We start from the raw sequence: 13,532 nt of genomic DNA, 5'->3' as shown, positions 1-13,532 counted from the left end.
CAACCCCCTTCAAAATCTTTGGTTCCAATAGCCTATCAGAATAAAAGGGAAAAATTTGTTGCCTGCTGATAGAAGAATAGCAGGGGAGTCATTCTGCCCTCTCAATGAAAGGAGTTTCATAGACTAGGGGCAGTCATCGAGGAGGCCCTGTCTTGTGTTCCCACCAACTATTTCCCTGAAGGACCTCCCCTGGGATCTCAGGGCCTAGGCAGGGAGCTGTATAATCTCCCTCCCTCCAGCCTCCCTCCCTCTGTATGTAACCCACTCCCTCAGGAATATGGTAGAGTCTCCTTCATGGGAGGTTTTTAAACCGAGGCTGGATGGCCATCTGTTGGGGATGCTTAGATTGTGTATTCCTGCATGGCAAGGAATTGGACTGGATGGCCCTTGAGACCTCTTCCAACTCTATGGGGTTTATCACACTAGCGAGATCCCACAGGAAAATGGGATTTAAACTAGAGTTAAATTAGAGAAAACCTAGAAATGCCTTAGGTTTATTACACAACGTCACTGTTAACGTGAAATAACGTAAAGTTAAACTAAAGTTAAAGTGGAGGAAAATGGCAGTTTTTTACTTTGGGGAAATTTTGAAAGTAAAAAGGTGGCGTTTTTCTCTGCTTTAACTTCAGTTTAACTTCATGTCATTTCACTTTAGCAGCAATTCAGTGTGATAAACTTCCTGAGTTTGCAGGCTCTGTTTAAATTCGAATTTAATTTAACTCTCGTTTCAAACCCATTTGCGGGATCTCGGCTAGTATGATAAAGCTTGATATGATTCTATCATTCTGTGATTCTAAGGCCACAGTGTTATCCACGATTGCTTCCAATGAACTTCATAGGATGGGTAAAGGGAAAAAAATGTGTCAAATCATCAATGAATGACCGTTTTATAATCCATGGATGTACAACCTAACACACTCTTTACACGAGTCCCACTTAGTTCCGTTCTTCTTTGATACACATGGAATCAGGCTGTGCTTTGTTATAGTTGGATGACCAAGGAAGCGCTTGCATTTTTAAAAGAAAGGAGGCTTTGCAGTGTATTTGTTACCAAACCTCTTGTCTTTCTGGTGAGCTGCAATGCAAAGGAGTAGCCAGTGGGAGGTGAAATTGATCAAGTTTCACCAATGGTTGACTGAAGGCTGGTTTGCTTTTGAAAAAAAAAGCTTCCTGTTTTCTCTACCCAGGAAATGAGAAGAGCAGATCTTCAATGGAAATTTTTCAGCCTCTTGAGTGCTAAAAATAGCAGTTAGGTAAAGAGAAAAAAAAGGTGGGCATCAACACTAAAGAGAGACTGGAGGGTCATTTCCTTTCTGTAAACAAATAGACTGAAGCTACAGGCTGCTTTATTTATCAACATATTTGTTCACATAGTTAAGTTTACACACACACTGGTTTGTAGGGACATTTCCTTTTATTTAATGAAATCAACCTGTGACATTTTCCCTGTTATAAAGCACTTCTGACAGCCAAAATAGGGATGGCCGGGCAGGTTTAACATTTTAAAATCTAAGGAAAACCCCTACTGGATTAAAGACCAAATGACATTAATTTTATTATGAATACTGACGTAAGGGCCTCTGGGAACAGATAAAGCACAATGCAGAGATTTGTAGACTCATAAAGTAACAAATGCTACTAGCCTATAAAAAATAAAATAAAATAAAAATTAACCAGCTGAGTGAAATGCTAGTCGTACACATTCTCATGACAGCTGCAGAAGATAGGAAGCCCTTGCATCTGTGGCTGGCATGAAAATATAGACTAATAGCCTTTTAGCAGGCTAGTTCATTTTTGTTTAAAATCACCCTGTCAAATAGGTTGATAGTATTAAATACTGCGCCCCACATCTATCACTATCCTTGTTTTCTATGGCCCGTTCCGCACGGGCGTAAAGTACGTCCCCAGGACGTACTAGGGTTAGGAAAGGGTGTCCTTTACGGACCCCCCTAACCCTAGTACGTCCTGGGGACATACAAAATTGCAGCACCCGTTCTACATGGGCGCCGCCATTTTGACGTCATGGATGCCTAGCGTCCGCTCGTCATGCAACGCTAATGGCGCTGCGAGTGCGCCATTGGTGCCTTGCGGCATCATTAGCGCACTGCAAGAAGAAGCACCATTTTGGGGCTTTTTTGCAGCGCCGAGGAGCCACGCAGTTTGGCTGCTGGGGCTCCTCGGTGCTGCAAATGACGGCACCGGCAGACCGCCCAAAATGGGCAGTCTGTAATGCGTCTATGTTAGTAGCAAATGAAAAAAATGAAGAACACTTCTTCTCCAAAAGAGCTTCACCTATGCAATCGCCTGTGTGAACTTCCTGAGGCTCTTTTACACTACACAGTTAGACCACTATGATTCCACTTTATCTGCCATAGTTTCCTCCTATGGAAACCTGGGATTTGCAGTTTCATACCCTCCGATTGCCCTGATTTGTCAAGAAAAATTCTGATAAAATACTCCCTCATCTCACTTTTCAGTTGCTTTTTAAATGTCCCAGTTTCTCCTCTCACATACCCTTTTTGTCCTCAGCTTACTTCAGTTACTGCAAACTAAATTCAAAGTACAAAAGTAGTTTACACTCATGTAATTCTGCAAGAGGAGAGGAGAGGTGCAGGTGGAATCTGAAGTAGGCTCAGGCAAAAGCAAACTGCTGCAGCCTTTCCTGGCTTGTATGGTTTTCCTCATTAGTACACTCTGATGTTGCTTGGCCAGACGTGTCCTGGTTCTCATCTATGACAAGTTACAGGATATAGCCTTTTTTTTTGGGGGGGGGGGGGTACTTAGAATTGTCTGCCAGAGAGGGTTAATGCCTCACCAAACTAAAACCCCCAGGACTCCATGAATGTAGCCATGGTAGTTAAAGTAAAATCATGGTGCTATAAGTGTCAAGTATGAAAAGTGCCAAGTATGAAAAGACACCCGCTGGTCACCTCTGGTTACCAGGTGAAATGTTATATTCAAGGAGGGAGTAGCATTCCATATTTTAGAGAATTTAATAGGAATCAAAATTTATTTATTTCAGTGAGATGTTTTTCTCTGGGTTGCATCCACAAGATACTATGTGTCAAACACTACATATAACTAGATTTTGTTGAGGTGGCAGACCTGTGTCTGCCCCACTTCAGGGCACAGATGGACATTCTTATAATTGAATGGTTCTCAATTACAGATGCAAAGGATGCTTGCAAATTTTCTTGTGCCACATGGGAAAGAGTATATTGAAAAACTGAAACACTTCATTGAGAAAATATATTTTGACATCCAGGACTTGTGACAAAATTGTTTTAATAAGTACGGCCTTTTAAAAAAAAACACAAAAACATGGCTGTGTATGGAGAAACAGTGTGTTCTGAGCAAAAAAAAGTGTTTTCTGTGGGAAAAAAATGTTGGGGTTTTGTACAAAATGTGCTTTGCCCCCTTTTTTTCATAAAAGTGTGAAAAATCATTGAACAGTATGCAAAAACTCTCATAATCTGGCCCAGTGCGGAGAATAAATGTTTGGAATTATTCATTCTTGCATACAAGAATGAAATGAACAAAGATTTTTAGCCCTGTTCTCCATACATAAAAAATTCCTCACACACAGACGTGAAAATAGGCATGTAGATTAGGATCACAGCTGTTAGCTACAGCTATAATAAAAGCATTGCAACATTTCTACCTTTCATGGATGTGAATTACTCCATACTAAACATGCTGACAATAAAGATAAGTTGTTTAGCAAAGTATAGATGTTTTCTAGTGCAATCCATTTTACATTTACTTGTGAGTAAGTCTCTTCATAGTCAGTGAGACTGAAGCATGGCCAGGGGCAGCTGATGGCTTCCAGCTTAGTGGGATGGTGAATCCATTCTGGGTTTTAGCTCAAACTTTAGTGAAGATTCTGAACACTTTGGATAGCTCCTCTGGAGTCTTAAAAGCACAGCACTGTCATTGCTCCACAGATACAGAAGCCACCAGCTGCCAGTGAGCATGGGACTAGAGCATACTTAGAAATGCAGTTTGAAGCTGCTTTTGCCTGCATCACAACATGTCACATATTGAAAGAATCTGTTGAAAGTATCACGAAAGATGATCAGCATAAACAGCTGTAAAGCCAGAACCAAAACAAAAGAGTGGCTTTCAGCAGACTAATTCTGGCCTTTCTCAAAGGAACTTGTAAAAAATAATTTGAACTGCATCTCTCTAATTTTAAAAAGCAGGTCAAAACTGCTTTCTTCCTTGATCACCCAAGGGAACTCCCTGAGGAGACTTGAGTAGGCTAGTCAAGGTGCTGGAGATACACAAACTCTTTTTAAAGAGTTTCATTGAGACTTTTTAGTTTATCACACCAGGGTTAAAACATTCCCCAGTATGTTTTAATGTGCCCGCGCGGGAGCGCGCATGGAACGTGACAGGAATGCGATGGGGCCAAGAACCCCATTTTACCGCAACCGGAATGCCGCCTTTGCCGCCGGGCATTCCAATCGCGTTCCCATTGAGTTCCAGAGGGCACCATTTCTGGGGACGCTTAAAAACAGTTCTCAGAAATGGCGCCCTCTGGAACGCAACAGGAACATGATTGGAACGCCCGGCGACAAAGGCGATGCCTGTGTGGGCACGTTAGAACGCACCAGGGAACGTTTTAACCCCGGTGTAATAACCTTCATAGTGTTCAACAAGATTGGGAATACAAAAAGAGAAACGTTTGGGGAATACACTGGTATCTCTCCCCACCACCACCACCATTGTTTTAGTCTATTAAAACAATGCATGCATGGAGATTCAACAATCCTCTTCTAGCTAATATAGCTGATATATGACATGTCTACTTCCAATTGTTTTTGTATTTCTCTTTGCAATAGCTATCCTCTCAGTTAAACAAGAACCCGCATGTGTTAACTGGCATGTGTAGAAGCAACTGAGCCAATATCTTTAGTAGTCCTTCAGGGCAGGTCTGAGCTCCAAACAGCTAATCCCTAGTGCTGTCTAGACATGTGGAAGCACTATTAATGTGGCAACATCTATGAGTGCTGTAGTTTTGACAAGGAGAGTTGGACAGTATGGAGTATTGGATGCAAATGGTTATAACTATGTCAGGCAACAATTCTGTATCTTCTCTAGGCAACACATGACAACAGCGCAGTCAGCTCTCTTAAAGTTCAGGGTTCAAGCACATCCTAAACTTCAACATATGCCTAGCAGCACATTTATCTAAGGCTGTATGAGTGGGTTTATATGTATGAGTGGTTGAACTTGTATACCAGGGTATGACAGACTAACAGGCTGAACACTGATGTGCACAGATATGTTAATAAACCCAGGGTTCATGCTGTCTGACATGACTACCAGTGAAGTTAGTCATAGGGCCAGCATAAATTCAGAAGCCAGTATTGGCTACGCAGTGATGCCATATGGGTGTCCCTTTTTTCTTTTAAAAAATATTGTGTAACTGAAGGTGCAAGGCAAACTAGTTTAACTGGTAGATTAATCGACCAAAATTTGGGGTTAGATTTTATTTGATGGAGCTGCAGAGGAAGTACAGATTAATATTTGACCCTATTTTTCATGTCTTATTATAGAAAAGGCAGATGTTGTGTCAGTGAATGAGATATGTATTTTATTTATTAATCTAAAAATTATCCTGCACTTCTTTCACTAAGCAAGATATAGTGTTTCTGTTGAACATTTGGTATATCCAGGTGGTGTTTTTTTTTTTTTTTGCTTATCAATTGATTAAATCGGTATAAAATTAATTAGCTAATTGATTAACTAATATAAAATTAATTAACTAAGCATTCTTTAACTGGTTGATAGTCTTAAATGCAATGTTTTCTTTGAGTTTCTATTATGTTTGAGTGTACTGCTTAGCACATGCTGCATGCATGCTCTAAATGAATCATCAATGGCCCTATCTTTGTGAGGTCCCTTTTGAACTAACTTTAATGCATCCTGTAAATCAAATATGTGATCTGCGTGTGTTTATGCTTGTGGGAGAAGCATATTGTTTTTAAACCTGTTCTATGTTAAATTCATAGCAACCTTCCTCTCAACCCTTTGTATCACAGGAAAGGGTAAACAACTGTTTCATATTCACTTTTTCCAATACTCTCATATTTTATGTACTTTTGATGATTGTGCAGAAGATATCTACAGCTTATTATGACTCATTCTGTCTTTGCAATGGAAGGGGGAAGGGGGAGATAGTGGTAAAGAGTCCAAAAATTCCTGAGGCCTGAATACTGTGCTTTGATTCCTGTAAATATCTAATAAAAATGTGCCCTCATTTAGCCAAATAGCTGGGAAGACATCCAAAAGATTAAGATAATCAGGGGTTTAGATAAAGGAGAGTGCTGTGTATGTAGGATTATACTGTTGTGGACAACAGATTTTGAATAAGGGTGTGCACTCAAGAACAGCCTACGGGCATATGCATACAACTCAACTAGTGTGTTGTACATGTGGAAGGAGTTCATTCATGTAAACATTCACTATGTCCTTAAGAATTTTATTGCTTTAGTATATGCCAGTACAGCAGTTTAACCAACAATTGTAAGCAACAGTATCAACCATTTTCAGTACCCTTCCAATAAGTTATAAATGCCAGTTGAGTTGCATTTAAGGATTCCCTGTGAGCTCCTCAGCATAAATTAACTGTTGCACAGATTCATCCACATCATACCAATACAGCTAGAGTGCTCTGTAAAGTTCAGGTTGGTTGGTTAATTTGCTCCCTTCACATTTACATCACAACTCATACTGAATATTTTAATATAAGAGACATGCTAGGATTCAACTAGTCCAATGACCAAGCAGAAACATTTAACAAGCACAAAAGCAGTAATGACAAAAGGCCTCTCCTTGCTACTGCTGCCTCATACCAGTAACTGGTATACACTGAAAAGCATGCTGCTATGCAGATCACACAAATTGGTTGACTTCCTTCTCCGAACTGGTAGCCAGCTTTCGGAAAAAGCACTTCCCTAGAGTAGCATACTGTCTTGCCTTGCTGAGGTTAACCATGGTGTCATATGTAATGGTAATTTCAACAAAACAAGGTTAATTCAAACCATCATTCTCTCAAACAGCAGCCTGAAAGCAAGCTAAATGTGGCAATAGCAGATATGTACAAAACAACACTTCTGCAATACTCATGCAGGACTGGATTGCCAATTTTTGTATCATTCTCTCTCTTTTTGAGAGAATGATGTAGGAACATCTAGATCAAGTCACTAGTCAGTGCAAAAAATTCTAAAGTTAGTTTTACAAAATAATTCTTTCCTAGCTATGCTGCGTAAGTACATATATGAAACCCTGCATAGGCAGTACCTGCTCCAAATACAAGATCCCTACTGAAATTAAGGATATATTTGTTTACACAATGAGAGCAGCTTATGTAAACCCAGTGCAGAGAAGAGGCCAAAAACCAACTTGGGCATGAAAAAAGAGGTGGACAACAGGCAATGTGTTCTTTTTTAAAACAGGCACAGGTCATTGGATTATCAAATCCTAGTGATGTCAATGTAAATACGTTCCTGTTGTCAACTTTCAATGATTTCAAACATAAGCATGCAACACTCCCCAATTCCACAGTGCCTCTTCCATACCTCCCCAAATATTAGCGATTTATGCAATTAGCCTTTCAACTGAGCAATAACCAAAATGATATTGACAGGACAAAACCAACTAGATCATACAAGATTTAAGAAAAGCTTTAGCTAGACAAAATTTAGGAAAATATCAATTACCTTGGACTTTGATTGCTTGGATCAAAAAAGCACAGTCATTCTGTTTCATATAATGTTTTGTATCCAGCTAAGGTGTGTATCTATCAGCTCTGAAAAAGATTTGCAAAACCATTTTTGAGAAAGAAATGTAACCTTTGACCCTGCTATAAGGTCAAATGTTACAATGTTTGGTTTTTGTTTCACATTAAATACTAAAACATGAATCATTTTCCTATGCATCCCTCGGCTAACCAACCAGTATTCAGACAAAATCTTGACACAGAAGGGGGCACACCTGAAGTACCTTTCCTGAGTTTCTGTCTTCCAGGCATTCTGAGTAATGAAGATGCAAATGTATGTATTAGCCCAGTGTTGAAGAAAAGCCATGTCTTTTACTTTGGAAATAATATTCACAGTAGTTTTACTAATTGACTGGTGGAAAAATATTAATAATTTTAAGAAACTGTATCTGGTGTATAGATGAAAACTACAAGGGGAATAGTAACTACCAACTATGTTTCATGTAGATACAGTATATGGATATGTGTCATCTGAAAATGAATACTTCAGTACTCTGAAGACACCAACCAGATCCTGTCTGATCTTGGAAGGTAATCAGAGTCAGAACATGGATGGGGAGCGAGCAAGAAATACCCTAAATTCAGAAGAAAGCAAACTACAGTACATCTGTATATTTTTTGCCTAAGCAAATCCTATTAAACAAATGGGGTCACCATTAGTCAGCAGGTAACTTAAAGGCACATACAATAAGCTCTCTGTATCCACCGATTGAAGCATTCATGGCTTGCAAATAAATAAATAATTTTAAAAATCCCAAAAGCAAACCTTGATTTTTGCCATTTTCAGATAAAGGACACCATTTTAGTTCCCCATTGTATATAATGAGTCTTGAGCATCCATGGATTTAGATATCCATGGGGGTGTCCTGGAACCAATCTCAAGTGGATACCAAGGGACCACTGTATTTTCCTTCCTTTCCTGATCTGCAAACAATTCAGTTTTTTACTAACTACAAAATGCCTTGAAGAATGGAGTCTCAGTTTATTAGCTGGATGTTTGATGTATGCAGTGAAAAACATTTCTTCATCACTGGTTTCGCTATTTCTGCACATCTAGTATAACACATTGGCAATGTATTCAAGGTGTCTTTCCCTCACCAGTGAGCAACTCTAACCTGTCCAATAGCAAAACATTAAGCATTAGAATTTCCTTTGAAGGGAGCCTACATAAGTCTGCACTTTCACACCCCTCTTTCAAAAAATCATAGTTTTCCTACCTCCACTAGTGATGTCAAGAGTATTTGCCAGATTTTTTGTCCTCGACACACCCTGTCAGAAAACCTTTTGACTTCTGAGAGATTGTTCACTTCCTACACCAGAATGAAATGATGAGCAAAAGGGTATTTTCCCCCTATCAAGGTGTCTGCAATATGTGCCAGGAAGACTCGGCACAAACCTGGATCTCCTTTTTGTTAATCACAACACACACTTATGGAAAGCAGGGAAGAATGGAATTATTGATTAAAAAATACAATCTGTTGAATGTTTCTGCTTTTTAAAAACTCTTGTGTAATAAGCTAGTGGCAACTGTGCCTGGCATCAAAATTACACTATCTGTGGGAAAGTGCTCACAAAAAAGCACTTGCTTCAAAAATGCACAAAAACATCACAATCTCACCGAGTAAATTTTTTTTCTTTTACATTTTTCATTCTAGCATGCAAGGATGAGATCTGTGAGATTTACATCCCTATCCTCCACTGAAAACATTCTAAGCACAGAAATGTTTCTACACTTTTACTGCAATAAGCTTACTCTTATAGCGCTGCTACATTATGGCTAAGCTTATACTAATTCTCTGCACCTGGATGTACTCATTTTCACTCACTGTATATTTGGGTGGGCAAACATCCTGCATTCAGCCTCCAAGACCACCCTTTTTCTGGCAAATAAGGTTGAATCGCCTCTTTTGGAAGCTTTCAGGAATGGTGATTCATATTTTAAGTAGGTATCAACCTCCACTCCACTGATTAATATTTTTTAAAAACCTATTTTCAAAATCAGAACTGGATTTTCAGCCACTTTCAGTTTTCCTCATTTTTCTCACTTTTGTACACCCTTTGCAGGGTTCCAGAGGAGAGGAATTGCCCCTAGGCCTGTCAAAGTAGTTCAGTCCTCCTGTGGGAAATCGATCTGCATCATGATGATTTTACTAAGTAGTATAAATCTAAAAACTACTAGCAGAAAAAATAACTTAATTTTTCTTGTACTGCATATTTTTATGTCTTATCGCACGAGAAAGACAGAAAGACATAAGAAAGACATGAGAGAGAGGTTTCAGAAAAGTCCTCAAAGTCTTTACACATATTCTCAACACATGGCCTCTTGTTCAATTGCATTTTGGTCTTTCAGCCAGACCTCATTAAAGTTCCACTGTACTCATTATACTAGAATTTGTTTTGACAGAAACGTTAAATGGAACTATTTATAATAGTCCTATTACATTGTTGGTGTAATAATGCATTGTTGTCCACAAAGGCTTTTTGCTACTGCGGTTGGAATCTTCTTCAGTTTTTTTCTTTCCAGACATCCTTTAGTTTGTAATACATGAACATCTTTTAAAAGGGTGTTCATGGTCATTGCCCAGGAATTGTAAGTAACCCTTTGGGAAAAAAGCTCCACCTCCAAGCATCACCAATTGATTCTTTCACCCCTGGTATCTCTTCCTGGATAGACACTGTCTCCAGGCTCCTGGCAACTAACTGCTTTTAGAAGCAGTTTATTATTCTTAGATGGCAAAAAGCAGCAGAATGTAACTGACCTTATGTTCTTCTTGGAGTCTTTGCACATGCATTGTTTGTCCAATGCAGGGATACAGGGTGCTGAACTAGACAGACTTTTGGTCTGATCATCAGGGCACTTGGCATTTTCAGGATTGGCTTTTGTTTTTAATTGAATGCTGTTATCTGCTTTACTGTTTTTAATTGCACACTGAGCCCATCATATTGGTGGGATAGCCATCCTCAGACTGGAGCTCTCATGGATCACCCTACCCCATATTAGTCAATGGCAGCACACACTTATGGGTGTGTGCACATTGCTGCCTATTAACTAATATGGACTTGAATTCACACAATTTTCCCCATCCATGGGGTCCCAGGAACCAAATCCCCACAGATAGGAAGGAGCCACTGTCAAACCACCATGGCAGTTTAAAGTGAAGAATCGAAATTCTTAAATAAGTAACAATTTTTATTTAGACACACTTCCAGAAATATGCAAATAGTATTAAGTGGAGTTAGTGCAGATTGGCACATTACAAAAGTATGAGGTTGCCAACAAAAATGGCAGCCCCCATTTTAGTTCCCTTCTCCAAAACATTAATTAAACTGATCCTACATGGGGCAACTTCCATCACAATGGTGTTAGCCTATCCCATTCTGGTTTAATATCTGAAACTTTGTAAGTTAGGCTTACGCTGCCAATAGACTAACCAATAGCAATTATATTTTGTGATCTCCTGTTTAGCGTGCATGACACTCTGTTTCTCTTAATATTTTTCATAAAGCAAAAAGGCTAGACAAACATGTTTTAAAGCATATGTTCTCTGTCTTAAGTGAGTTGCATTCTAATAGGCCAGAGCAATACAGAGCTGAAATAAAGACTTTTGATTTTTCAAGTTTCAGAAATGGGACAAAACACTCTAAGAGAGTGGCTTCATTGTGTATGTGTGTGTGTGTGTGTGTGTGGCTGGTGGATCCTAAGATTTCCCCCCCCCCCCAGGGGTGCAGAAGGAAGGGGGGAGTCCTTTATTTTTTAAAAGATAAGGTCACATAAGATGACAACAAAAAGACCCCTTCCACAACAATCAAGAAATCAAAGGGAAATTTAAACCAAGAACATGGATGCTCTACGACCAGCAGGGGAACATGTTACATGACTAAGGAGAAATAAAAAGGCAATGTAAACAACATAGAGAAGAACTATATAAAAGAGGTGAAAAGATGATAGATTCACTCAAGGAGGAATCATTTGAAGATGAACGTACAACTTTAGAGAGTGTAGTGGAAATTGTACTCAGAGCACTTAGGCATACCAATGGAGCTGCTTCATACTACAGAGACAGAATCTACTCTAGTTCTAATTAAAATCTGTCAACAAATATGAAAAACAAAACAATGGTCCACAGATGGAAATGCTGAATATACATTCCAGTCTCCAAGAAAAGAGGCAGCAAGGATTGCAATAACCATAGACCATTGCATTAATTTACCATGCAAGCAAAGTGATGCTCAAAATTCTATAACAAAGAGTTTTGCCATATATGGAGCCAGATGTCCAAGCTGGGTTCAGAAAAGGAAGAGGCACAAGGGATCATAGTGCAAATATATGTTAGATAATGAAATACACCAAAGAATTTCAGAGGAAAATTAGCCTGTACTTTATAAATTATAGTGAAGCCTTTGACTGTATAGATCATAAAAAACTATGACTTGCTCTTAAATGGGTGTGCAACAACATTTGATTGTTGCTGTGTCTCTTCAAGTCATTTATGATTTACAGCAGTCCTGGTGCATAGCACTCAGTGGCCAGGACAGAATACAGAGAAGCAGAATGGTTTCCAGCTGGCAATAGGGACAGATAAGGTTGCATTTTAACACCCTCTATGTTTAACGTGTACACACATCCTACTATCTTCTGGTCCTTTGTACCATCAAAGTAGACACATTTAAGCTTGCCCACAGCAAAATGTCCTCTCATTAGACACAGAAAGAAAGAGAGCTAGTGGGCTCTTTTCTGTGCTGAAATGTCCCACTTGCATTTTTGTAGTTCGTTATACAAAATGGCATGATCTCTGTCAATCATTAATGACACCCCTGAGCCTGTAAGTGATTAAGTCATTATATTTCAGATGGCCAGAGGACTTTCACACAGTTAATCAGTTAAAGGCGGTACTGTGTGCAAACAGACAGATTCATTCTCTGGAGACCAAGTGACAGGTACCTTATTGTAAAAATAAATGCAAAATACAAGACTAAGTAACAAGTGACAGAGGGGAGATCTGCTATGTAGAAAATCAAGGTATTGCCCACTGATATGCAAGTTTACTGTGAAGTAAGTCTCACAGAATAGGATATATCTCCAGGTAATTGCGTTTTAGATTGGAGTTCTGAAATCTGAGGGCTGGCAAGTGTATGAATATCACTGAGTCTAAATTCTAAGGAACCAACTCAGAAGTTCAACTTACTTTAACAAATTGTATCATTTAATATACCACAAGCAGAGCCATTGTCCCATCAGGACATTCCATGAGATAGTTAACATGCATGCACAATCAGCAACCAACAAGGAATACAATCCAGCATTAAGACACAAATGAGGGATATGATTGTAGCACCACACTTCTCATATCAAAAACAAGTACCTAAGTATATTTCCTTTCCATTTTAATTGCATTCATGTTCTCTTTCATTACCTGTCTTCTAATAGTTTAAAAGCTAGGGATGTGCTTGCTCCTTTGAATAACAATCTACTAGAAACACACATAAAATCATAGAATTCTAGAGTTGAAAGAGGTCCCAAGGGCCATCCAGTCCAACCCCCTGCCAAGCAGGAAATCTAAATCAAAGCATCCCGGACAGATGGCCATCCAGCCTCTGTTTAAAGACCTCCAAGGAAGGAGACTCCACTACACTCTGAGAGAGTGTGTTCCACTGTCAAACAGTTCTTACTGTCAGGATGTCCCTCCTAATGTTAAGTTAGAATCTCTTTTCCTGTAGCTTGCATCCATTGTTCCGTGTTCTAGTC

The 13,532-nt window shown here is 39.2% G+C and overlaps 1 protein-coding gene across 1 annotated transcript in view; it reads right to left on the bottom strand.

The window, feature by feature from the left end:
- Positions 1-13,532, bottom strand: part of NFATC2 (nuclear factor of activated T cells 2) — a 161,514-nt gene that overhangs the window by 6,289 nt on the left and 141,693 nt on the right. The window contains exon 10 of the mRNA XM_089518501.1: positions 7,728-7,816. Within this exon, the coding sequence (XP_089374627.1) occupies positions 7,773-7,816 (44 nt within the window). The 3' untranslated portion in view covers positions 7,728-7,772. The remainder of the gene's footprint in view (positions 1-7,727; positions 7,817-13,532) is intronic.

Source organism: Sceloporus occidentalis, unplaced genomic scaffold, assembly GCF_023333645.1.
Source record: "Sceloporus occidentalis isolate IW3139 unplaced genomic scaffold, rSceOcc1.0.p SCAF_3, whole genome shotgun sequence".
Classification (NCBI taxonomy): Eukaryota; Metazoa; Chordata; class Lepidosauria; order Squamata; family Phrynosomatidae; genus Sceloporus; species Sceloporus occidentalis.
Note: the sequence above shows the minus strand (reverse complement) of the source record. Positions and strands in the feature narration are given on the sequence as shown.